Source organism: Lichenostomus cassidix, chromosome 3, assembly GCF_008360975.1.
Source record: "Lichenostomus cassidix isolate B80296 chromosome 3, HeHo_3.0, whole genome shotgun sequence".
Lineage (NCBI taxonomy): Eukaryota > Metazoa > Chordata > Aves > Passeriformes > Meliphagidae > Lichenostomus > Lichenostomus cassidix.
Window position 1 is genome coordinate 76,218,900 of NC_139483.1, and position 27,486 is coordinate 76,246,385.

The 27,486-nt window shown below is 39.8% G+C and overlaps 1 protein-coding gene across 3 annotated transcripts; it reads right to left on the minus strand.

The window, feature by feature from the left end:
• Positions 1-6,106: 6,106 nt before the first annotated feature.
• On the minus strand, positions 6,107-27,454 carry CASP8AP2 (caspase 8 associated protein 2). 3 transcript variants are annotated; one of them, XM_085056341.1, is made up of 11 exons: positions 27,023-27,454; positions 26,046-26,114; positions 25,873-25,947; positions 24,681-24,761; positions 23,177-23,277; positions 21,947-22,021; positions 20,633-20,748; positions 15,620-18,114; positions 11,790-14,706; positions 10,085-10,184; positions 6,107-8,765 (listed from the first exon to the last, which is right to left on the minus strand). In XM_085056341.1, exons 3-11 carry the CDS (start codon positions 25,919-25,921, stop codon positions 8,709-8,711), a joined length of 5,991 nt encoding a protein of 1,996 aa, XP_084912467.1. In that variant the 5' UTR covers positions 25,922-25,947; positions 26,046-26,114; positions 27,023-27,454; the 3' UTR covers positions 6,107-8,708. The 3 variants fall into 3 exon arrangements, with proteins under 3 accessions (XP_084912467.1, XP_084912468.1, XP_084912466.1); XM_085056342.1 differs by lacking the exon at positions 27,023-27,454 and adding an exon at positions 26,262-26,519; XM_085056340.1 differs by lacking the exon at positions 26,046-26,114 and having other exon boundaries at positions 27,023-27,453.
• Between the last annotated feature and the right edge of the window lie 32 nt (positions 27,455-27,486).

Sequence of the window (27,486 nt, forward strand, 5' to 3'; positions counted from 1 at the left end):
TCTACCTTAGGGTTCACACTTGAATTTTTTTATGCTACTATACTTTCAAAACTCCAAATTCCACTAAACAGCAAACTTTAGTAAGGTGTGGTTTCTAAGCTTTCTTTTGAAAGTGGCTGGTTGGTGTGCCCAAAATCTTGCATGTATTTAAATGATAGCATAGGTGGGTAATCATTAATAATTATGAATAATTAACCACTATTAATAAATTATTAATAATTAACCATTATTAATATGGCTTGGTTTATTGTATGATCCCATGTAGTTAAACTCTGCTTCAAGGCTGTATTTATCCACACTGCAAGTAAAGATTTTCAGTTGGAACCAGCAGTGAAGTAATTCTCAGCATAGGCATCCTACAGATTTTATTATTACATTTTTGGGATTGCTTTTTCTCTGACAATTTGAATTTTCACAATGAACATCCCTTTTCACACATGGAACTGGCTAAGGAAACAAATCTAGTCAAGCAATTTCTTAGGTGCTGTGATGCACCCAGAATATCTTGTTTCCCCACTCCTTCCCTCCCACTTGCATCACTGAAACAAGACACATGAGGAAAACAAAAAGTCAGCAATAATTACTGTAGTCCAATGCAAAAGTTAAGCAAAGAAGCTTTAGGTAGGAGCAAAGGAGCATTCGCTGCCTTGCAAATGGCTGATCCCTCATGGAAATTGATGGACTCAGCAAAGAACCCCAACCAAACAACAAAACCACAAGTGTGATGCTACAATGTAAATTCAGGAATAAAAGGGAAAAGGACAAATGTTTTAATCCCAAAGATGAAATGCTAGCATTCCTCTAGCAGTAGGAACTGTCATTGTCTGTTGTGGAAGAAGAAAGTGAATGCAACTATTTGGGGCAAGAGAGGTGTTTAAACATATCCCTCTGTCTCTACAGAGTTTTGTTTCTTGTTTCTACCAGTATTTAAGTAACTATATCCTCACCTTTGCATTATAAAAGCCAACAGAGGAGAGTAATATAATTGTAGGAATGGTATAATTCACCCTCTAAGGGAGCCTTTAACACCAGGACACTTCCCTCAGCTCTGCATTGGTAGAACCACAGTATAATATTGACACAGTGAATGTTGTGTATAAAGTAAAGAAGTCAAAGACACAAAAGCCAGAGTTTCTGAGAAACCCACCCAAACTACTTCACAACCTTGTCATAGCAATGTGCTTCTAATTTTTCAATTTTTTTTTCTTTACCTGATCTTAATTGAGTTCTGTGTAACAGAGTATTTTCAGTTTACTGTAAGGGAGTAATCTCAAATATCAATGATATCATTATTTCCAGTTTACTAGTAGGCTAGAAATTCTAGTACTGTAGTAGTAGTGTACTACTAGAAATTCTGGTAGTACAGCCTATTCTATATTACTAGCATTGTAGATTAGAAATATACCATTTTTAGTATAGAAAGTACATACCTGAGATATTTTTCATTTTACTGACTACCTTTGTGTCTGCCCAAGTATTTTTATATGGTTATTTCAAACAATAAAAACTCATGCACATAATCAGTTAGAACCACTGATGAAAATCCTCCATTTCTCTGGGAGGAAGTTCCTATATTTTTTTATTTTGTTACTTCTTTAAAATTCATCTGGTCATTTGCCACTATTCAAATCACTTCTATATTACATTTATGCCAGGTTTTCATCAGTTGAGGTATGAAAAAGCACCGTTAAACTTTAATTTCTCATCAGAAGAAGTTAAATGTTAAGATGCAAATACTCATGGGTTTAATTGCTTCAAGTCAGATAGGGACCTGCCTGCTCCATACTGCCCTAGGATACTTATTTTTCTGCCACTTACCTTAGGAGAAAGCCCTTGGTTAGTCTCTTAGAGCATTGCAGAAGGAGCATGCAGCACTGCTTGTTGTTATTTCTCAGAGAACTTTCTTCAATAGTGCTAGGACATCTCTTTTTTTTTTTCTTTTTTTTCTTTTTCCCAAGAGCCCAAGCATAGACGTGGTACACTGAACAGGCTTCTCGGTTCTGTGTAGCTGGATGCCAAGATCCCTCTGTCTAAACTATTCATGCACGGTTTAAAAATCATCAGATGATAGGATGGTGCCTCTAGCCAAAATTATCATGCAATTACTTTAGTCAGTGGCATCTAACAAAACCATTCCCCCAAGGCTCAATCTGTACAGCAGCAGTTTCTAAAGTCCCTATGCCTTGTTTTACTCAGTTCTTCAAACTTCATGCCTCCACCCAGCTCTCAAATGAAATTTTATTTTGTGTAATGGCTAAATAGGTAGCCTTCACAGTACAATAGAGTCTTACATTTTCTTTACATTCCATTAGTTTTGCTTTGAATCAATGCTCGAGGATCGATCGGTCATGTCCGATTTCATACTCTGTTGCCTGGTGAGTTAATTTAGGATGTGTTAGACTGAGCCTTTGAAAATGGAGGCCACAGGAATGGTGATTCGAGTCTTGAGTTAGAAACACAGGCTTTCAGCATAGTAACCCACCATCAGCTGGGTTGAAGAGCCACCCACAAGGCCAGTCAGAACATGTATCTGTAGGAGACAAGGTTTAAAAATGGAAGGTGAGCTGTCAAAATGGGATTTTGTGAGAAAATGGAGCCACCAGACCTGAGCTGCTGATACTAAGACCTTCTACTGCCTAGTCCTGCCCAGGAGAAGGCCTAAATTTCATGGAAATTCCAAATACTCATTTTTTCCTCTCTTGTTGTAGAACTTCTGGCCCTTTTCTTCAATTTTATAAGGCACATGAATGATTTCTATTTCAGACTCTTCTCCCTAAAAGACATTTCCACTAACCGGAGGCCAGTTCTCAAAAGGCAGTAGTTCCACCTCTTCTTTGGAATTACCTGCAATTTATGTGTCATCACATCCCTCTCTCTTGCACAAGCCATTTGTGTCTCCCTGAAAGTCCTGCAAGATGCCTTCAGAGCCCTGCAGAAGATGAGGTGGCTACAGCACCTTTCCTCTAGCCCCAGCCTAACACAGCAGATGTATGCGTTATGCACACATTGCAAACAAATGCTTTAGGGGCAGCAGGGCTATGTTTTCCACTCCTCAGAGATGTGTTAATATTCATCTGAACCACCCTGATCTCCACAGGCCTTTGTCATCCATATTCTCTCATGCACCTGTCATTGGCATTTTATTTTCATGTCTCTTCTTTCCAAATCTGGTCACCAAGTCCCTAAACACTTTTCCTTGCTGCTTCAGCTGTCTCAGACCTTTGACTCAGGCCTGGGTGCTCTGTGCTGCCTCACCAGACGTTGTTGACCTGACATCTCCAGCAGCTTCCACAGTGCCCAGGTGTTTCTCAGGAGCATCCTCTTCACATCTGCTGGCTGTGAAAACTTGAAAAAAGGGCAAGAGCTGCAACATCTGTGACATGTCCGTCCTGTCAGAGAAAAGAGCTGCCGTTCACTGCAGAAGAAGCTCCTTCTGGGCCCAGCATGTTTCTGTCCCACCTCTTCTTCCCTTTGGCAGGTCACAGCATCAGAACCACAGGGTGCCTACCTCACTGTGCCCTCAGAGCAACCTGGTTTAAGGTTTTGGTCATCTCAGGGGACAGGGCAAGTGACAGTGGACTGTTCAGGAACAATTTGTTGCATTTCTGCTTTAGCAGCAGAGTAACTGTTGTTGTTAAAGGACTGCTCATACAAGCTTGTTAATGGACCATATAATTAATTGTGTGTGGAAGGGAAGCAGGGTGGGGGCATATAAACAAGATCTGTGGTCGCTCAGGGCACTCCCTTGCTGCAAGTATCAGCTTACAGTGTGAATGATAGGAGGCTCTGTGTGTGGATGTGTTGCAAGGGAATATATCCTGCAGATCAGAGAGATGGGACCTTGGCCAGTGGTGTCTGGAACAGGCAACTGTGAAAAGCAGCACAGTGGGAACCAGTACATCTTCATGCCTGACCTTCCTGGACCAGGATTGACCTCCCTACTGGGAAGCAGAGACCCAAGGAACATAGTGCTGGGGCAGGAGGTGATCACAATCCAGGAAGCTGAAAGGTCTAGTCCTGGTAGTTATTCAATAAACCCATGTATCCAAATCCAGCATGGGGCATTCACACTGTCCTGTGACAGCAGGATTCTGCACCTGGGATGGGGCAACCCTGGATGTAGGGACAGTCTGGGGAACGAGAGGCTGGAGTGCAGTGCCACAGAAAGGGACGTGGCAGTCCTGATCAATGGCAAGTTGAACATGAGCCAGCAGTGCCTTGGCAGCCAGGAGGGCCAACCCTGTCGTGGGTGCATCAGGCACAGCATGGCCAGCTGGGTAAGGGAGGGGATTGTCCTGCTCTGCTCTGCACTGGGGCAGCCTCACCTCGAGTGCTGGGGGCAGCTTTGGGTGTCACAACAGAAGACATTAAGCTTTTACAATGTTCAAAGCAGAGCAACAAACATGGTGAAGAGCCTTGAGGAGAAGCCGAACGAGGAGCAGCTGAGGTCACTTGGTCTGTTGAGCCTGGAGGAGAGCAAGGGGAAACCTCATTGCAGTTACAACTTCCTCATGAGAGGAAGAGAAGAGGCAGGCATTGATCCCTTCTCTATGGGATCCAGTGACAGGATGCAAGGAAATGGCCTGAAGCTGTGTCAGGGGAGGTTTAGGTTGGATATTAGAAAAAGGTTCTTTGTTCAGAAGGTGGTTGAGCACTGGAATGTGCTCCCCAGGGAAGTAATTTTAGCACCAAGCCTGACAAGAGTTCAAGGAGTATTTGGATAATGCTCTCAGGCACATGGTGGGATTTTTGGGGCTGTCCTGTGCAGGGCCAGGAGCTGGAGCCCTGTATGTTCCTTCCAACTCAGGATATTCTATGATTCTATATTAGAAGTAGTAGCTAGTACAAAATAAGTTCTTCAAATATTAGGTCCAAATACACCTTTATGGTATTGCAGCTTTTGACACTCGCCAGGAATTCACACATTTGAGAAACAGAAAAGGATATATGTGGAAACTAATAGTAATCTTCCTATTACACAATATCATCTCCTTGTACTAAGAGTTTACTATTCTGACATCACAACAAACTAGTGCACATGCTGTCTGCTGTCTCACCAAACCCATCACAAAACCCTGAAGCCAACGGATGTGGAACAGTGGGTTGGACAACAGGCGGCAGCCAAAGCAATTCTGATATGGGCATAATGAAATTCAAAGATGAGAATACAGAATTTTAGCTTTAGCCTAAACCACTAACCTGGTACAGTGTAACATCACTGTCTAGAAGTAACCCCTTGGCTTATTAAAAAAAGTCACTTCATTTGAACTTCTTAGTTTTTCCATTTTACAACAGATGAACAGTACTGTTACTACTGGTTCTAACTTGCTCCTTCTGGAACAAGTTACCTTTCACAGAAACAAGCCAGCCACCACTGAAACTTTATCCATCTTTCCTAGCAAAGCCAATTTTGCTCCTGAAATGCCTCTTGACTGACTTCATAGACTCTTCTAAGAAATCCTCAAGCCTGCTCCTCGGCATGCTTTATTATTGCTGCCTCCCTTCATGAAGACAAATTGCTCAAGATCATTCTGCATCTGGTTCTAGAGTCAGTACAATTAGAGGAAAGCCTTACTGGAAATAGCTATGGGTTGCTGGACTGATGCCTAACAGAAGTGCCCTGAGTTAAGACAACTGTTGTATGTACACCTTTAGCTGCCAACAGACTTTGCCTTAGAGAGAATCCCTCAAAATTCAATGCCCAATGCACTGTGATTTCACTATCATGCATATCCCCATAAACCCCGCTCTCTGAATTTCAACTCTGGCAAATTTTTGAATACTCATAGCCATTAAACAGAATCCTATAAAAATATGTGTGTTGGATACAAGTAGACCTATTCTTCACTAGCAAGTTGGAGTAAGATTTCCAAAGGGCCACCAGCTACACTCTTCTAGTGAAAGGTGTTGGATACGACAATATCTTTCTCCTTTGTAATATTCCACTCAACACTAACCCAGTGTTTCCAGAAAAAAGATTAAAGTTGTACACCTTGATTCACAAGTGGCTTAAGGGTTTTATGTAGTTTGTGAAATTCTCCAATTTCCAGTCACATCCACTAAGAAATAAGCAGTATGTACTCAGAGCAGTAATTACAGCAGGGCAGCAGCTGACAACTTCCATGTTTATTGGCCAGAACATCAACATAGCTACTCACTTATACAAACTAACAGAAGTAATTTTTAATGCTGCTTCACAGCATGTGTAGTTGTCAAGCCATTAGCCAACAGTTCTAGAAAATATTTTGATTTACCTGAGGTTTCACAAAGAAGACTGTAGAATTACATACAGTACATTTGGCATATATGTATCAAAATTCTTGTTGGAGAAATAAATTACAAACAATGGTACAAAACCACTCCAAGTGAACCTTTGTTCAACAAGAACACGTGTGTGAGTTTCACAGTTTTATTTTTTGTATTGCTCTTACAGTAAGCAAACTATTTAGTTTATACAAAATAAACCTGTAGTTTTATAGAGTTAAAAAAATCATCTTTGGCTAAACAAAGCTCTATTTTTATACATATATTTATATATATACAAACATCAGATATTTTACATGACCACATAGGAACCTGTACACATAGATACAATAGAGAGAACATTAACCAAGTTTCACACTTTACAAAACAGGAATCCAACTTAGACTCAAAACAGTCAAACCCTGCCCCCCATCACCTATACAGATATGAAAGTAAGTAAACACAGATAAGGAATAAACAACTTTGTAATAAAATACTGCCTGCTCTTTTGATGCAGAGAGGAAGCACTTAAGTGGAGAGAAGTGACTTCGCTCAGTGCCTTCAGTACTGTGCACACGTTAATCTCTAAGGATATGGTTAAAAGAATATCCTTAATATACTGAATCTGACTTTTCCACAAACATGAACACTACTCTGCAAACAGACTATTCTGAAAACAGTTTCAGTCAGATTTAAATCTCCAATAAATTAACAATTCTCACAAATGTTTGTTAATAACAAGCATGGGTTGGTGCACCAATCCCCCACAGAAATCACCAGGCACTGCCAGCGTAGCACAGAAGGTGAGATTTGATCATCAAAAGCAAACATTTCAGAAGCAAGCATGTAAGATGGAAGACTGCCAGAACTGACATCATCACCTACTCAAGTCATTCCTTGCAACAGTTTGCAGAGCACTGCCTAGAACAAGGACAATGCACTGTTTGGCAGAATGACAATCCATTCCACAGGTCACATGTACAATACTCCAAAGGGGTCAGTGACAACATCACTGACAAATTATCTGATGGTTTATTAGAAAGAGAAGTCTGTCCCATTAGTGGGAGAGGGAACAAAAAAATACGCTGACATTGAAGAAATGGTCATTGGACTCTGAAAAAAGAGCCAATTCAATCCAAGTTGAAAGGCAATGCACTTAGGTGGGGCTATGAAATGAAGTCTAACTGAACTCAGCAGATGCTCTGACTGAATAAAGACTACAGAAATTCCGATCCTCCATGAAGAATAAAACCTCAAAAATCAATGAATTCATTAAACAAAAACCCTTGCAACTTCCAGGAATGTTTCTCAGGGAGAAGAAAAAAAAATCTTTTCAGAAATTTTGGATAAAACAGCAGTATGTATGAAACGTGTGTGTGTGCATATATATATATATATCTATCTATACACACACACACACTTTAGGTATGTTCTAGTAAAACTGGAAACAGTTATAACAGATGCTTTAAAATAGAACATGATGAACTTCTAATGCACTAAACAATTTGTAAAGATAGATGCAGTTGCTGTCAAAACATGCCAAGTTGACAAGCTTTGGAGACTGCTTGTTTTTACAGAAAAGTTTTACTTCTGGTTAGTAACTACGAAGTCACATTTTATGAAACTGTAAGGGTCTGCTTCTAAATTAATTTTTAAAAGAAAATAAGTTCTCAATTTTTTTTTATCAAAATGTTTATTATGTTGAAGATCTCAATATTAAGTACCTTTTCCAGACGTTATTTGGAATGGAAAAACATAATGGTCTTTGCAGAGTAGCATTCATGTAAAGTAACATTTATGCTACCCTGCACACTGACCATTCTGAAAACAGATTCTGTTAGAATTAAATCTCCAGTAAGCAAACAATTGTCACAAATATTTGTTAAAAACAAGCTGCAAGATCCACCTATTCCTGAGCAACAGAATTCAATTACTAGATAAGCACCTTTTGGAATCATTGCTGTCATTGCCCTGCCTTATATTAAAAGAGGCCTCATTTCTTAAAATATATTCCAAGGTCACCAAGATGACATACCCGCCATTTTCCAGGATTATCTACCAACTGGATTCCAAAGCACTCTTACTTTTTGAGATCATAGTTTGACATCAGCACGACAAGCAAAGCAAGAGCCACCATTCCCACTCGACTGCTCACCCTTTGTCTCTGCTCAAAGAACACATTTAACCAACTGGAAACGCCCCCCCCTTGAAATGATACTGCCCCATTTGCAGTGCCAAAGCCCTTTCTTTCCCAGCCACTTTGTGAAGTTCCTTCTGTGTCACTCTGTTAAAGAACTTCAGAGGAAACGCAGACAAGAAAATAACTAACAGTGCGTTGCATTTACCAAACTTAGTACTCTGACTTGGATACCTTCCTGTAATCCCATCATATGAATGCAGTGGCTCTAGTCCATTCCTCCAGGTAACAGCTAAGCCTTGTAACCATGAGGCAACTTGGTGTAAGTCTACTTGCACTTGGATTTCTTGAACAGCTTCATTAATTGCTTGAATCTCTCTGAAACCTAATAGAGTACAAAAAAAAAAAGAAAAAAAAAAAGAGTTATCATTAAGATCCCAGACATCCATATCTACCAAGACAGATTGATATCATCAAGTTTTTTTTAAGACCACCACTATTTGCTTCCAAGAAATCTCAGCAGAAGAATTTTAGGAGCACCATTAACAGACTAACTAGATCTAGGAAGTCTTCTTACAGCTTTGCTATTTGAAATAGCTCCCAGGTAAATCAAAGGGAGCTAGAGCCAGCTACTAGATTAACATAGGTTTCCCTACAAGAAGGAGGAAAAAAATGAAGGCTTTAAAGCCAATTAGCCTTGAATTTACCAGGCATAACCATGAGTAAGATGCAAATGTAAAGACAAAAGCTTATTTTATACTCCACAAAAGCACTGTTTATTGGTTATTTTCTACCCTCTTGTACAATTGTTGCTTCAGGTATTTTTGGCTCATCATGGAGTAATATGCCCGTCAGGGATTTTACATAGCCGGTCTGTAGATTAGAGTAAAACATCTTTTTGCTGAACACAGCTACAGCTGACATAGTGACCTCATTCAGCTCTAAGTTAGTATTTTTTATTGCTATATACATATTGCTATAGTTTGGTGGATCATCAATATGCTAACTGGGAAGTGAGGCATAAATGCACAAGTAACATTGTTTTACTCAACCAGCCACCCCAACACCTTCTAAACCCCACAAAGACCCTGCAACCTATACACACAACATCCTAAAAGCCAAATCTCAATCATGCAGGATTTCCTAACGGAATCAAACATGTTTCTCCCTTTCTAGATTTTCAGGATACAGATTAAGAGAACAATTCAACTCTAGCACAAACTTATATGAAAACCTCTGGGAATATTCTACATTAATTTGACATCTGTGTCTTTTGAAACTTTTAAATTAAAAAATTTAAAAAAAAAAGAAACATCTTCATTTTTCAGCAGGAAATTTAATATTTTTTAAAATTTATTACAGGTGTGCAAAGGCTTCAGGCCTCTCAAAATTGTCCTTCTTTATCGAAGTGCTGATCCAACAACAGAACAATCTTGTTCTGCCTGTCTTACGAGTGGAGCAGTTTCAACATACCAATCAAACAGGTACTGAGGAATCCCCATAATACCCCTTACAATGTGTACTTACTTTTTAAGAAGTAACAACTGGCAGAATCTACGATTCTTTTTTTTCAAGAATCCCCCCCAAAAGACATGAGGAAAAGAACACTACAAGTTTGCAGAAGATCTCTACAGATTTTTGTTCAACTGCAATTGTAAATGTAGGAATGCTGCTGTTAGCAAACAGAAGAATGATATCACCTACCTGATTTGGGCTTTTGTTGAGCCTAGTGGCCAAGGAAACAAAGGTTTTGCTTGATGGTCCTTTTCTCTGACATTCCAGTAAAATTTCTCGGTCATCATTTCTACGGCAAAAATGCATTTTTAAAATACTAATACACAGAGTTGTGTATATGCATACAAACAAAACAATACATACAGGCATCCATAAAATTCTAAGTATTTCCAAACTACAGAACATGAGTTCAAACAGCAGCAATGAATTTATAGAGAATCCTCTCTTCTACCAGCACAGAGTAACAGAGTCAGTACAAACAAGTGGTAGTGAATATCATGTTCCTCTCTTAGGAAAGTGGGATTGTTACAATAGAGTTAGTCCTAAACCAAATTCAAGAGTTTTAAGCTTCTAAAGCAGACATTTAAACTAGGATTGAGAGGAACTCAAATTCAACAGAGGGGTCAGTAGTTCCAGGTGCACTTGCCTCAGTTTGCGTGGCTGAACAGCAGCTTTCACCTAAGGCCCACTGATGTTCAAAGATAAACCAGAGAGGTGTTTGACTTCTTTAAATGGCTTAATGTAACAAACATACTCCGAGCACATCTACTATTCACATGAGAATAAAAAAACAGGAGTCTATTCTGAAGTATGTTGCCAATTTCCTGTTTGTCTCATCAATGAATTTAGGCAAAAGGTAGATAGACAGTAATTTTATTTGGTTGAAACCTGTCATACTTCAATAAATTATATTTATTTTCTTCAATTTCTAAGAAAAATGTAATGACTACTTATTTAAATAAATGTCTTTTTTTTTAAGGTACAGTTCAAAGACAAACAAAACCTGTGAAACTGAAAACCTGGCCACATTCATATGGAAAACTGTAAGTCTCCTGCTATTTTGGTTTGCACATTAAAAAAACCACATTAGCTTCTGCTGTCTTTTTTCCACGAAGGAGCTTATTTTCTTTTAAAATACTACCTAGAAACTTACTTTATATCTGAACCACAGTTTGGAAAAGTCTGTCCTGAAAATTTTAGAAACACCTTTATAAAGTGTTGATCGTATCAAGTTGTAGCAAGACCAGCAAAACCTGCCAACTATAGTTTCTTAAAAATAAGAATACACCACAATGAGTTTGCATGTATTTTTGACATCTACAGCCATCTCATTTGTCACCCACATCCTGCAAATTGGAATCTATGAGTTGAATAGATTGACGAGTAGTTGAATGGTTGACTAGTACATTTCCACAGATTGAACAGTCCAGACCTGAAAACAAAAAACTGTTTGCTCTCATGCCTTCCCTCAGTGGGGGAAATGTTAAGCTGTTCCCCTTCACCAGTCACCCATGCCTTGTAGGAACATCATGGACCTCCACCTCCTACCAAGCCTGGCTGGAATTTTTGGACAGAAAAAACAAAAAGGGCAAGGGGAATAAAAAGCATAGACCGTGCATTACAGTAGGTTTTGTCACCTCAGCACATAAGCTTTCAAAACAAAGCCAGAAGGACTCTTGCTTCGGGAGATCTGGATAAGCAATGGACATCAATCCCCCAGGACAATCCTGCATTTTGATAAAAGGAGGCTCCCACTCCACTCCTTAAGAGAAACGTGTAGAGCTACCAAATAACTTCAGTCATCAGCTAAATATCCTTTTCTTCCCTCTTTTCAATGTTATCAAATAGTTTTAAAAAACCCTAGAACAATCACACAGATTAAATCCGAAATTACCTTGTCCAGGAAACTACTACTTCTCCCTTCTTTTTAATGATGTTTTTGGCATAGAGGCTAGGTGATGATGGAGATGAAGCCAAGGGAGAAGAGTCTTTGTTCTGCTGTAGCTCATTCTTCTTATTGGAAGATTGTTTGGGTGATGAATTTGTATCTTCAGACCTGATACTACTTTCATCATTCCCCTCACCTGCTGATTCAGTTTCTTTACGTTGCTTTTTTGAATTGGAATTCTCTTCAACAGTCTCCTTTTTCCTCTTTTTAATAGTTTTATCATCTGTACTCATATGGCACTCTCCATCAGTCTTTGAATTGGGTTTTGTTTCAAGATTACATTCACCTGCTACAGTCTCATTAGAAAGCTCTTCTGTTAAGTCTATAGATGCATCAAAACACTCTTCCAGTTCTTCCTTTCTATCACTGACTTTGGAATTTCCTGTAGAAGTTTCGCAAGTCCCGTTACCTGCTCTGGATTCTACTGCATGACATGAAGTTCCATTAACAATACTATCTGTCATGTATGACTTCATACCGCAACCAGCAGGAAAAGAAGCTTGACATCTAATGTGAATTTCATTTATGTTTTCAGATACCTGCAATTTGTGTGCCTCAGATTGCTCAGAGCCTTTATCCAGGCTCTCTTTGTCTGAAGATTTTCTACGTGTTCCAAGCAACCCAGTAGTTTCTTCCTTTCCAATACTATTGCGTGACTCCTTCAGAGCCTGAGCTAAGGCAGGATTTTGCTCCTTATCAGCACCGATATGAGGCAAGTGATCCATCTTAACCAGATCTTGTTTGACAGTTTCTTTCACACTGGCACTCTGGCTGTCCTTTTCTTTTCCCCCAGTTCTCATTTCTCCTTTTCCAATCTTGGCTGATGCCTGTGCCTCCTTCACTGGAGCCATCTGATCAGATGCTGGTGAGGCAGATGGCACTGCACGCCTAATCTTTACAATAAAATGATCATTGGATTTCTCCATGATGACTGCTTGCATTGGTAGGCTGGGGCGACATTGAAAACCAGGAGCAACAGGCCGACTTGTCCACGATGACGAACAACTTGATTTACTGCTTGAGTTATCAGATTCTAAAGCCAAATGTATGTCTTGTTCAGTGGCATCCTCCTCTCCAAGAAGTGCATCTTCGCTGTAATGTGCACTAACAACACCCTCGGGAGCTGAGCTGGAATTATTCTCAGGTTTTAGGAAGCTGAGGTGAGCATCTGATTTCAAAGGTGATGGAATAGTTAAGGAAACAGCCAAATCTTCAAGGAGAATAGAAGAAACACACGCTTTATTCTTCTGTAAATTACACTCATCTTCTTTGCACAAAGCTGAGTTTGTAGAAACCTCAAACATACAGCTCTCATCCAGCACATCTGGATCAACAGGCATCTGAGGCCTAGATGCTAATGAGGGAGCTCTCACAGGTGAAACAACACTCCAGCTAATATCCTCATCCAGTTTGCAATCCACACATGCCTCCTTTGGAGCAATGTCTTGCTCCAGTTCAGCAGCATTATCCCTGTATTTATGACTGTCTAAAAACTGTTTTTCTGGAGTCCTGAATTCATACTCATTTCTGTTGATATTGCCACCATTTTTTTCCAAGAGATCAGAACCTTGCAATAAGCTTTTGAAAATTTCACCCATTTGAGCATCACTTACAAGATTAAATGTAAGACTGGATGCTTGTTGTTCTGTGAGAAGCTCATAACTAAGATCTGACTTGTTAGCATCTCTGGAGAGCTGAAGTCCTTCCTTTTCATGTTTTACACCCTTTAGTGGAGTAAGAGTGCTTTGTAAATTATTCTCTTTAGAGAGGTGAACTTTTGTTTGGGAATTTCTTGTGTTATCAATGGAGTTAAGACATTTTGTAAAGGCAGCTTTTGGTGCACCTGTCTTATTTTTCTCATTGTGACACTTAGGTTCCTGATAATCCACAATTTGCTTTGAAATATATTCTTCAGGCTTTTGAGAACCATCTTTCGGGGACTTTTTTCTAGATCTCTGCACATCATTTTTATGACTGATCTTGTGGTTTTGCTTTCCAGCCCTTTCAAACCTCCCTTCCTCACCCTCATTTCCCACATCACACACCTTTATTATAATTCTCCTTATCTTTTCAAATAAGTAATCAAGCTGTTCATCTACAAACTTCCACAATTGTTTCTTCATATCTGATACTTGCTGTTCAAAAAGACGGTCCACTATTGCATTCTTTTTAACTTGTTTAAGTTTTGACTCTATAATGTCACATATATTCAATTTTAATGTATCACCTAATGCACACATCTTGGAAAAATTCAAGTATCTTATTAATGCTGTAAAATTTATGATCCCAGATTCTATAATTCTATGAAAATGCTGAACTGGGAAGTGTACTTTGAACTTCATATAACTTTTCCTCATCTGTTTTCGTATAGCTCTGAGCATCTGCATGATTTCTTGTATATTTGAAGGTTCAACAATAACATGAACTATTTTTTCAAGGCAAGCAATGCTCACAGTTTTGGTTTTCCTCATATTCTTTGAAGATCTGAAAGTCTGATTTTTATGCCTCTCTCTGTCCTTTTGTGTGCTTACTTGCACAGAAACAAATTTTCCATTATCTTCATTGCAGTGCATAGTTTTGTTATTTTGATTCTGCGGACTGCTGGTTAAATTGCGTGTCTCAGATGAAGCTTTAGGTCTTGACTTTTTTGTATTTTCAGAGCTTCTCTCTGGTTTAGATTTTTCTTCATCTTCATCACTACTTACAATTTCACCTTCTTCTATTTCATCTGAAGAGATACTTAGCCGAGACTCCATTTCTAAGTGTTCATCAGACATGCTAACTGGTTTTTGATTTTCTTTGTTAACTTCCTTTGACAAGTTCTTTAAGGGACAGATGACAACCGAACTTTCAGGAATTAAATCTATGAAAAGAAAACAGTTCGCTAATTATCATAAAGAATGCAATTATAAACAGACATTTTCAGAAAAACCTGCAAGATTCTCTTCTGTAAACTGACTACTCAGGACTGTTTTTTTGAGCAATTTTTGAGCTTTAAGGGGCCTCACCATTTCACCAAACACACGTGAACTATCTCACAAATACATCCATAGAAAAGAGAAAAAATATAGCAGTTTTCATCAGGTTGGAATTTCTTTCCATTCACTTTAACAAGTTTTCTGATTACTGTACCAGTTAAATTGTAACTGTCACATCACTATGGACTAACATTTACGCACAATAGGTGGCTTTTCTTTTAACAGTTTCAAAACTGAAACAAATAAAGAACAAATGACCCATTAATGTTATAATAATCCTGTAGAGAGTTATACTCTGAAACATAAAATAAACCAGATTTCAATGCCACTCTGCCATTTCTTTTCTAATAAAAAACCTAAACTTCCAAGAATTTTGTTTAATTGCAGCAGGACATTACAAGGAAGATTTAAATTCACAAATACTTGAAAGAATATGATCCTACATAACTTTTGCTTCTGCAGTTTCAGAGAAAAACCTAAAAAGATCTATGCAAAATAAGCCACAGTTAAGAAATGTGTATGTATTTTTTTACTAAGTTAATACAAAACACTTATTTCAACCAGTCTTCCGTCAGTAGTGACCAACTCCAATTTTTAGAGCACTAATATCCAAATGGCTACAATCTTGGCTGCAACATTAAATGCTTCCACTACTAATGAAAAGGACCACTGAGACATACACAGCTTAAGAAGAAACAATTTCTATTTTTCAGAAAGCAGTTAAAAGAAGTAATTTATGCTTTCCATGAGCAGATCTTCTAAACTTTATGTAGAAAAGAAATGAGAATATATAAATACCTTTGCTGTAAGTCTTCACAAGGCCTTTACAAGGACTTTCCATCTTCAGCACTTTAGCCAAAGGACGCACTGGACTGTTCAGTGGGCTGATCGCCTTTGGAATGTATCTCAAGTGATTGAGATCAATGCTCAGTATTGAGCTGTCATCATCAACAGAAACTGGGTTAGTTTCTCGCTCTTTAGTTATAGGACACATCTTGCCACTGAGAGAGGAAGATGTTGCAGTACTGCTTTCAGTTAGGTCTGGCTCCAGATCACAAGTATTCTGGTCAACTAGTGGCTCATCCTTATCACTCATCATAGTTCTGTCCAGTGAACGAGATGTACTTGTATTAATTTCACAGATACTCTTTTCCTCAGTGGAATAGTCAGTATTTTCTGCAGCCAAGTGATCAGCATCCCTCACTTCTTCCAATAAAGAGTCTGGTTTGATTTCACTGATACCTGTATCAGAGGACTCCAGCTCATCAGAATTCCTGGCTTCCGAGTCATCTAAGACAACATTTTGAGAGTCACATTGATCTGCAGAGCTTTCTGTATCACCAGCCAGCCATGTTTTATCTTCCTCTTTCTTCTCTGCTGCTGACTCCTGAAGGCCTCCTATACTTGCACTCATAGGTTTGGGTTGTGCCACTTCTGCTGCTGGTACCTGACCATCCTGCATCTCACCCTCTGTCACAGGCAACTCTCCACGCTCTGCCACACTCCCTGTCACCTCCAGGGGCCAAGATTCAGAGTGGTTCAGACCTGTCACTGCTACTGTTTTTACTGAGGTTTCCAATTCAATCCGATCCCAAGCCTCTGTCACTTCTGATGGCGTTTCAGCCTCCATTTTATCAGGAATCAGCACCTTGGCTGCTTCTGGCAAGGCCTGGGGCAGTACCTGACCCACTTCTGCTTCTGGTAAGGTTTGTGAGCTCAGTTCATCAGCTGTGACTGCTGGCAACGCTTCAGACTGTGCTGGATCTGCTGCTGCTACTTTCAAGGCTTCATTTTGAGAACTGACAGAAACAGGCACTGCTGGTTCCACACTGCTCTGAGCCAGAGTGTCCAGAACTTGGAGTGTTGAATGAGTTTGCTCTGTGGGACCACAGCCCACAGGGTGGGCAGAATCTATGAATTCTGCTTGCAGTGTGAGCTCTGTACCTCCCTCATCAGTGGCCTTTTGGGAAGGTGTTCTAAGTCCATCTGTTGCAGAGAGACACTGTTTCTTATTAGGAGAAAGAGTTAAATTTAGCTTTTCCATAAAGCTAAGTTTTAAGTCTTTGCTTTTTGGCCCAGCGCCATTACCTTTAGTTTTGCTAACTTTATTGTCTTTTAAACTATCTGCTACTCTGGATGTTTCTTCCAACTTACAGCATTTGTTTCTCTCACTTTTTGTAAGATCTGTACTTTTCTTACAGTCTTTTACAGATTGGTGAGAAAATTCTTTTGCAATTTTTTTTTCATTTCTAAAATGTCTATTTTCATCCTGGTCCTCTCTTTCCCTTTTCCTTTTTTCTTCAGTTCTGTGTCTTTCCGATTTGGAATGTGCTGTTTCCCATTCATGTCTACTACTACTTTCCTTCAAGCGTGCGTATTTATGCTCTCTGCTGCTGGAATTAGAAGGTGAAGTCCTTTCTTCTCGAGAGGTAGTATCATCTGTTCCCCTCTCCCTCCTGCAGTCAATGTGTTTTACTTTTCTAGACTCTTCCACACGACATTTACGTGATTCATGAAGACTCTTTGAATGCTCATTCTTTGAGTGTGGACTGCTGCCCCTACTAGGCCTCCGTGGTTGCTCTTGCAGCTTTTCATTTGGTTTGGTTTTCTGGCCAGCAAGTTTTTCACCTTTGTCATGTGTTTTAATGTCTTTTTTTAATACATTTTGTAATCTCTCATCAGCATACAATTCTCCTCTTGTTTGAAATCTGTCTTTACCAGGTGTCTGTTTCTCCCAGGAAGAAACACCCCTTTCTGCTCTTCTTTCCACACTTGGACTGCATTTGAGTTTCACACTCAGACTTTTTTGTTGCAACTCATTTTTACAAGCCTTCTCTGAAAGGGTTTTCAGCTTCTGTTGAGGATCTGAATTCCCCTCTTCACTGTCACCATCATTTGCAGTGCTCTGATGTACTTCTCTTTTGTATTTGTTGACATTTCCCCTACTGTACTGTTCATTACTTTTAGTTTCTTTTCTTTCCTTTCTGTTATCCTTGCTGGAAGTATGCTCATAGCTCAGTGCACACGTTTGAGCACCATCACTGCAGAGCTCTTCAGGAGGGTACCTCAGCAAAAAAGGAGTGTTCCTTTTTTCAGAGACAGACTTCCCACTGTCTATATTATGAGATGAGTAACCGTGGTATGCATCTTTCAAACAGTCATTTTTCGTTCTATGTTCCATCTTCATATTATCACCCAAATCAGAGGGTCTGAATTTGGAATCTTTTGTTTTAGTTGACCCTGGAAGGTATGTTCTGGTGAAAACACTTCGATGGTTGGGAAACTCCGATAGCCTGTTTATAAAAAGAAGAAGAGTTATGCTATTTTGAAATTTATTTAAACATAGTTAGAGCTGAACTACAATGAATCCATGTATCTGTAAAAATTGTTAATACTTTTTTCCAGTTTCAAGCTGAAATAAAAAAAGGGCAATATAAAAAGATGTTTAATAATTTTCATCTGCATAGAACAAACAAATATAATCTATATATATGTTTTCTACAGGAAATTAATCTAAGAAAAAAATCAAGATTTATGAAAAAATACTGTATTAAGCCTAGTTAACAATATCAGTAATTCAAATTATAATTTCATTGTCCAGCAATAAAAAGAGCTTTCCACCAGGAAAAAAAAACAGTTGTTCTTTACAGCATTAGTGAGATAAAATAATAATAATAGCAATAATAATAATAATAATAAAAACACCAATAAGCTAATAAACTACCTCATTTGGGAGTTGTTGCAAGCTCCAGAAAACTAGTACATTATGACAAGCAGGCCTCATCAAGGCCACATGCTACTTCTGAAAAGTCATCACATTAAAAATAAAGAAAAAATTAATTTAAAAAGGGCACATGTAGCCTGTATGGCCTAAATGCCTATTCATTACTGATAAAATGTATCAGTTACCATCCTATTAAAAAAACCAACCAAACAGAAAGCCTCCCAAGCCCACTACAACAAAACAAAACCCAAAATCAACCAGACCCTTTTTTACCATTGTCAATAGAACATTTCATTAAAAGAACACCTTCAAAAGACAAGGTCAACCTTCTTATACAGTCACCACTTCATAAAGAGAATGATGGTGTCTAATCCATGCAGAAGGAAAACAGAAATAAAACAACAAATGATATCAGCAAACCACTAAATATCTGGCTCTGTTTTAGAGCTTCAAGGATGAAGTGGCTGCTACACAGACATTTGGATTTGGCCTAAAATTCTATGATGAATCAGCATCCAGTTGTAAGGAATCACTGCAAGTGTAAAATAATTCCATATTTATCTCCAATACAAAATAGGGTTGATTTTGCTTTATAAAACAAAGTACTTCCTATGGGTCAATACAGTAAATTTAAATATACTATGAACACCTTATACAACTAGGCATACTCCAAAAATGTGACATTGTGATGTGAACTGAATGTTGAGCGCAAACACTGCTGCAGCTGTTGTAATACAAACCTCTTTCTTCTATTTATGTTTCATTTTGAATGATACTGATAATTTTTTGCTTTAGGCTGGCTATTAAATCTGTATACATGTGTGATTAATATAATTGTATCCAAGATGTGTTTGTTTAATTTTGTGGTTTTATAGCTGAGTTTTTTTGGAGATAAACATTAACAATTTCCTGAGAGATACCAATTTTGTACCAATCTTTGCAGATAGATGCATTGCTTAAGCTGAGTTAATTTACTATAAACCATGCAGCAGACAAGGCATGTTTTTAAGATCTCAAAGTGCCACTTTCCCCACAATTTTCCATGATGGATGCTTCCAAAATACCTAGATAAATACCTTGTTCACAAATTTTCACCATCAGATGGTATTGCAATGCAGCTTGTGAAGTATTTAATGAGGTCAAATATTCAAAACAAAAAATGTCTTTTTCAAGCAATTTGATTAAAAACACAGAATACTGCACTCAAAGGTGTGAAAATGACAGCTGTTTTGTGAAAGGTAATCAACTGAAAGAATTACAGTCAAAACCTCTTGACCTCCATCAGACTGTGCCTGGTAATTTTCCGTATTTAGCAAAGAAACCTGCATAGTTTATATGCACAAAGCCTTTAGCACAGTGACGTGAAATGAACAAGAAAAGGTGCTCCTTACAACACCTTTTGGTGCAAGAAAGTATCAAATGGTTAAATCAAAATACAAACAAACCAATGATGTGTGACACAAGTGACAAGCAGGTCACCTTGTGACAAGTTGGAGTCCTCAATCTTGAACCCCTGGTCTGGTTTCATGTGGTTCAGAAACCTTACTGTCACATACTCTCCCATCCATACTTCACTGCTTTCAACTCCTTGCAGTAATGTTAGTAGTACACACAAATAACTAAGATTTTTCTAGTTGTTATTCCCCACCACTGGAGACAGGGATTTCCTGTCTTGCCAGGAAAACATTAAATAATGTATTTCTTTTCACTTGTTGTCTGAAAAGTTCCATGGAATTAATGTCTTGTGGCCATAAAACAGAAACAGTTCAGCTTCAAAACTAGTAAGATACCTGCTTTCAAACATGTAAGATGGTTAGATAACCCAAGAGGAACAGTTACAAACAAAAATTCATGCAAATGGTCACCCTTTGGATTCCTTCTTGCTTTCTTACGTAGAAACCAAAGATGTCATCAGGCAAAGAAGATACATATTTCCTCTCATTGTACTGCTTTCTAAACTACACAATTACTTACTAAACAATGATATTTTTCAAAAGTTTTTCTTAAAACACACACAAAAATTTCCAACAAGTATATAAACATGATCAGACAAAAAGCATGTTTTCAGTGCTACTGTCTATTTGTACCTTTGATGGAGATGACTGATTTCTTCATCCTTACGGTTAATCTCCACTCTTGCTGTTTTGATCAGGGCCGAAATATTCTTTTTAAGAGCTTGGTTTTCGTTCTGTAGAATGACATTCTATTTAAAATATACATAAAACAGACAGCAAGAGAGAGAGGGACAGAAAAAACAAGAATTAGCTTGGGTATCCAAACATATAATGAAAAACAGTGCAAGACAACAACCAGAAAAATTCATTGGCAAAGAGACAGTAAAACATATGTAAACTGTGTTGAAGAAATCAGAACTACTGAGATCCAATGAAGTTGGTTTTCAGTTTTTTTTATTTCACTTCACTCACATTTATGCTCATGTTTGTGTTCCTGGTAATTATTTCAAAGGTTTTATGCATACAGTTTGGCAAAACTGAAATATGCCATAAAACAGTTAACTATAGAACTAAAAAATGATAATCCACCTCTTTTCTTCATTATTTTACTCAATTTATTGCTTTCTTTGTCACTGTGTCAAATGAGAGATGTAGCTTTTAAGCACTCTCAGAGGAAGAGGGTAATTGCATTACTTCCAAGGTATCAAAACCAACTTTTGGTGCTATATCATTCCAACATTTCCAGGTATGATATTCTAGAACCCTGTCAGTCCTAGAAATAGTCCTTCTCTTGATAACTGTCCCTGGCAAAGCCTGCTCAGAAAGGCAGATAAGTTTTGCACCAAACAATACAGAAATGTCACAGAGCAGCAGCTGCTTACCACTGCAAATCTTAGAACCCTTGGGACTTATCCATAATATGCAGTAGAGGACACTGCAGTTGCCCCAAATAACCCAGCTCTAGAGAATGGCACAGCAAGGGAACACCAGCTCAAGTTGAAGAGCAGTTCAGACTCATCAAAATGGCACTATGCTGAAAGCAACACAGACATCCACTTCCAGTCCTAATGACAGCTCAGGTACCTTTGCAACCCTCTCCCTAGTGCATTAAAAAACCAAAGGTACTGGATACCTTTCTGAAAACTATTCATTTGACACGTTTACTTTCTAATTAAGAAGACAGAAGACAGCTTTTAACCAAATAAAGTCTTACTGCATACAACATTGTGCAACAAATGAAATTAGCACATGAATTTAATTTGATTTTGTCAGTAGGCTGTCCCAGCAACCATCGTAGGCAGACCAAGTTCCTAGCACCCACTGGGGTGCTTTACAAACCATCCATGCAATGGATCAAGTCTGGAAAGCATATGAAATTGCCTTCTCAAAGCAATATTCAATTTACTTTGCATGATCTTGACAATATTTCTCTTTGAACTACAATACCTGTGCCTGTATTTCTTTAAATTTCTTCATCAACTCTTTAATTTGCTGCTGACACTTTCCATATTCTGCCTGCAACTGTCAGAGAGAGAAGAATTCACAGCACAGAAGTGGACTTAATTATACAGAAGAGATATTTCTCTAGGTTTATAGTTAGTTAACACAGTAATGTATATTACAAACTTCTGTTTTTCCCCCAAAGTAACATATTAAAGCTATATTGAAACAAAAGGTTTCAATATGCTCCAACTGGTATACAGGTCTCTAAAACAACACACTCAGATAAGACAAAATCTATATGTGATTGCCTAACAGTAATAGGCTAAAAAATAACAGGAAGCCATATTATTGTGACATTGAAGACATGATGCTCATCAAGGAACAGGAGTTCCGAAAGCCAAATAGATGGGGACTTGCTTGTCAGATTTTGTGTAGCACAGACCAGGTAAGGAAAAACACACCAAAAAGTTACTACAAACAAATCTGGACTGCAAAGGACATGATCCTGCTGAGATCACAAGTAAAATAAATCTGGCATGAGCTCTTCTTTAGAGGTAGACAGTGACAAAACTTTCACAGGAAAATGGACAACTTCCATTCAAACACATAGTCAAGAGCTTTGAAACTTGCAAAGTAACATTTTCATTACTCAGGAGAGTCCTGGAGGTTTCACTCCTGCTCCTTCTAACATCTGTGGATAGCTGTCCCCTTCACACCCTTTAAATGTGCCTTATAGGCAAAGACTGGTGATGCTACTTAAGTGAGTGTTGTACTAATTTGCCAAAAGCAGTTACATACTGCACAGCCACCTTCAGTCTCAAGGACAGAATTTAACACCACATAAGATAGGTCATGAATTTATCTACTTTACTCTGGTAAAATTTGTTTGGAGCAATTTCAAGACTAGTTTTGTATCAGATGCCTGAACAGATCCTTGACTAGAGGGAAATCAATACATTTCCCCATAATGGAGCTGATACATGAACTGCATGCAAAGGATGATAAATGAGAACAGATCATGTCACAGAGAGACAGATTCACTTATTCAGATGAACTTGTTGTCCTAAGAGTTTATTAGCACACTTCTGTTTTTACTTATTTAAAACCAGTTTGCCTGTTTTTTCAACAATGTGAGTATGCTGACGTCATTTTCTGTACTTTACTTTTTACACAAGAAAATTTGAAACAACCTCCTCCTCAAAACACCAGATTTTTTTTCATATTAATACATACCTCGTCATAGGATGCTTTCTTTGCAGTCCCTTCTTCAATTAGTATCTCATCAAATAAATTTAAGCTGTTTCTAGATGGTGTAGAACTTGGAGCACAATTGTCTATATAAAGAAAATCAATTACATAAGGAAAAAGGTATTTTTCTAGCTGTACTGCACTGTGTAGATTATTTTATACTGTCTGTGCATTTTAGTTTCACTTCATGTACTTACAAGGTAACACACAAAATAAAGAATTATTACATGCTTGTGGCATATTACGTTGCAATAGCACACAGAGATTTCCTGATACAGTCCTCTGTAGGTGAAATGAAAGTGAAATGAAAGTGAAATGAAAAAAAAACCCCAAACAACCAAAACCAACTGAGAAGCCAACACCCAAATCATTCAGATGACACCACTTTTTCCTCAAATCAGCCTGGGTGTCCTGTTCACCAAATACATTTAACTGACAGGATCTGGCTTATGACACCCCTCAAATACAGATCCATTTGCAGACAGATAAATGAAGTCAGCTGTCAAAGTTGTGCTTCAATCCTTTGGACAATACCATAAGGCAAAAAGTATTAATAACACAAGGCAAGAGGACATACAAATAACATCTTATCTGTACAGAGCAAAGATCTCACCATTTCTCTCTTCAAATCTAAAAAAATAAGGTCCCTCAAAACTGGACTGTTTTCTAAAAAACTAAAATGTTTTCATTGCACAGTCATTCTTCTTTGTATCTTTGATACTTACTAAAACAACACACCTCCATATGTGAAATATGAACTTAAGAAATACAAAATGTAAAATGAGAAAAAGATATATAGATGCTTTATGTCTGTAGGATATAGTATAGTCCTTCCATAAAAATTCAATGGTTTTACAGCAGTAAGATCAGGAGAGAAATATATGCTTAAATATTAGAAATAGCATTTCATTAAATGGTACACTAAGGCTCATGAAAAAGAACATATGCTGGACCCATTTATTTCTCACCTTCAAAGAAATTACAAGAGGAAATTAGTTCACAATAGCATGTCAAATTATTTGGAAAGTATCAAAAGGCTAAAAAGATCTCCTGAACATACTGTATCATATAGAAAGTGTGTTTTGGATTTCTCACTGGGGATTTAGTGATCAGTGACTGTTGGATCTGATCCTGAAGCTTAAAAAAACCACAAAATAAAGGTGCTTTACCCAAGGTAAAATGTTCTATATCAAGGCACTGATAAAATAGCTAAGGTTTCTCTGCACATCTTTACGTGCCAAAGTCTTTTTCAACAGCCAATATCAGAGGAAAACTGTTTTTCATTCATTCAGCTAACAGATCTAAGAATTCTTTACTGCATTATACAGATCAACATATATGTCTTGAATTTAAACAAGTTGCTCACTGAAGCATAGGTTACACCAGCTAAATGTAAACTTAACGCTAAATATTGTTTTACTTGAAATCAGCCTAAGCAGCAGAGACTCTACAATGTTCCAAGCCAAGCAGTGAGACAAAATCAACGTACCAGAAACTGACAAACTGCTGTCCAAGCCATCATAAATATCCACTGAGCTCTCATCTCCTTCCCTGAAGGGAGAAGCTTCAGCTAAAGCAATGAAAGAAAAAAAAAAAAAAAAGCCAAAGTAATAATTTAGTAAACTGCAAACTCTACCTTCTCCATAAAGTGAGTGTAGCTGTGATCCCATACCAGTAGATAACAGTAGAAGTAATTGCACAAACCAGTAAAAGACAGGGGAATTTTATCCAGCAAACTACTGCTACGGTGGAGAAAAGATCTTTAGTCACCAGAGAGCAAAGACAGTCTTGTAAAACCAGTTCGTAAATATGACAAGAACTGTGCATAAAGCAAATTACATGGAAAATAAATTTTAAAATGATAAACTAAGTAAACTCGATCTAACTTTGAAACTGTTTTCTAGAACACACTGAATTCAAAAGTTATACAACTCAAAAACAAAAATAAAACAATTGGCACGATAAAACCACTACCGTTAAAAGAAATATTTCTTGTTAAAAAGGAAGTATTGTAGCAGTCTGTATCATAATACAAACAGTTTGCTTCACTATTACCAGCTACTCACACACTAACTGGTTCTGTAAACGTATTTTAATCTAAATCTCCTCAGTTTCTCTTCATGTCTTTTTCCAATGCCTCTTATCATTCTCGTCTCCTCTATGTGAACCTCTCCAGCTCTGCAACAAATATTATTTCTATAAAGAAAAACATCAATATCCACAGTCCTTCTGAGGCTGGGAATCTCAGAAATATGGGTCAAGTCAACCAACTGTGGAGCTGGAAATAAAAAGTACCTTGATTATGGGTCACGTGGCAGATGATAGCACATTGACTCTTACAAACAGTAAACAAAGGAGCTGTGCCCCTAACTGTTCAAATCCAGGATTCATTAAAATACAGCTGAAGGTTAAATTACACACTATGAAAGACAGGGAAGAGAGCACCTCTAGGCACCCCCTCAAAACATTCCAGAAATCCAAAGTACACAGTTATGGTTTTAAATACAAACTTACTCATGGGATAGGGCTCACAATGTCATTGTGCCACAGCCATTTAGCTGCTCATCAGTATTTGTCCCAACTTCAAAGGTGTTTCTAAGTTATTTTTGGACTTATTTATTTGCACAAGACTGGTTGCATTAATTCCCTGCCAAACCAGAAAGTAATCTAACACTTCTTACCACTGTAGCGGATATCGAACAGTCCCAATCCATCCTCATCTGCTGCCATGATACAACTCCCTATGGCTTCCCCATCTACGAGTAAAATAACAGAGCAAATAAAATCACTTAATTGCCAGAACAGCAACAGAAACCAGCAGCATCCTTAAGTATGTCAATTACACCTGAGTTACCTGTGGCCCTTCTTCTTTAACACAATCCAGCACTAGAATGAGAAAACTCTCGTATCAAGGTAACAAAATCTGCTTTCAAGAAACGTAAGAAATGATCTGTTACTTGAATAAGCCTTTTGAAGATCTTTGTCTCTCTCTTATAGATCTTATAAAGAAATTTCGATATTAAAATTAGCACTGCATTCTTTGAACGGCTTATGCGAATGTGCATCTTACCTAGCTAAAATACTGATAATTGGTAATTCTGATTTCTTCCCTGCTGACCATTTATGAGCAACTTCCCCTTGTCTGATACCACCAGTCAACGCAGCACCGAGCAGTGGGGCTGGCAGGGGCAAGGCAGAGGCACGGAGCAGCGCAGAGCAGCCGCCAGGCCGTGCAGAGGCAGCGGCCCTTCCTCCCTGCCCAGGCGGGAAGGGGGTCCCGCCCGCCCCAGTCGCTGCCCCGGCGGAAGAGCTCGGCACCTCTCGGGGGTCAGGGCAGGCGCACCCTCGGTCGCGGCTCCGCAGCCCCCGGCGGCTGGGGGCGGGCAGGCGGTGCCCGGGGTGCGCGGTGCCGTGCGGGGCTGCGGGGCGGCGGGAGGCGCCAGGGCCGGGAGCGCTCACCGGCGGCGCCGCAGGCCGGGCGGGGGCGGGGCCAGCGCCGCGGCAGCCAACGGCCGGGGCCGCACAGCGCATCCGCCGCCGTGACGCCGCGAGCCCCGCCCGCGGCCTCGAGCGGTTGGCGCCAAATTGCGGCGCGCGGGGGGCGGAGCCCCGCCCCCTCGGCCGAGGCCCCGCCCCCTCGGCCCTTCCCGACCACGGGCCCATCCCGGCCCGGCCCCGAGCGCGGGAAATCGCGCGCTGCTCCCGGCGGCACGAGCCGACAGCCTCCCGCCTGCTCCGGGAGCCTGCTCACGGCACTCGCCGGTCCCGCAGGCTCGGTGCCGCGGCCCCTGGAGGCTGCCCGGGGCAGCGCCGCGCGACACGCGCGCTCACCTGCTACCGTTCCCCGCTGCCTCGGCCGTGCTCCCGGGAAGCCCGAGGTTCAATCCCGGCGGCTGCTGCCGTCGGCGATCCCGCTGCCGAACCCCTGCAGGGACATCGTTACCGCCCGACAGCCGCGCTCGGCCTCCGCGAGCGGCTGCCGCCGGGGGCGTAACGCTCCTGCCGCCCGAGCCGGGGCCACCCGCTGCTGCGTCCGTCACCGCCCGCCCTCGGCCGCCTCCCTGACCCAGATTTAAAGGGCTCGCGGGCAGGAGCGGCCTGCGGCGGCGGCGGCAGATGGCTCTCCGGGAAGCAGGGAGCGGGGCGGGCCGGGGGCGCGGCGAGCGCAGCCCCACACGCGTGGTCTTCCAGCGCCCAGAGCCAGCGGGAGCGCCTCGCTCCGCTCCCGGTCGGCGCCCGCGGCGGGAGAGGAGGCTCCGCGGTGCACGCCGGGAGCTGTAGTCCGGAGCGGAGGG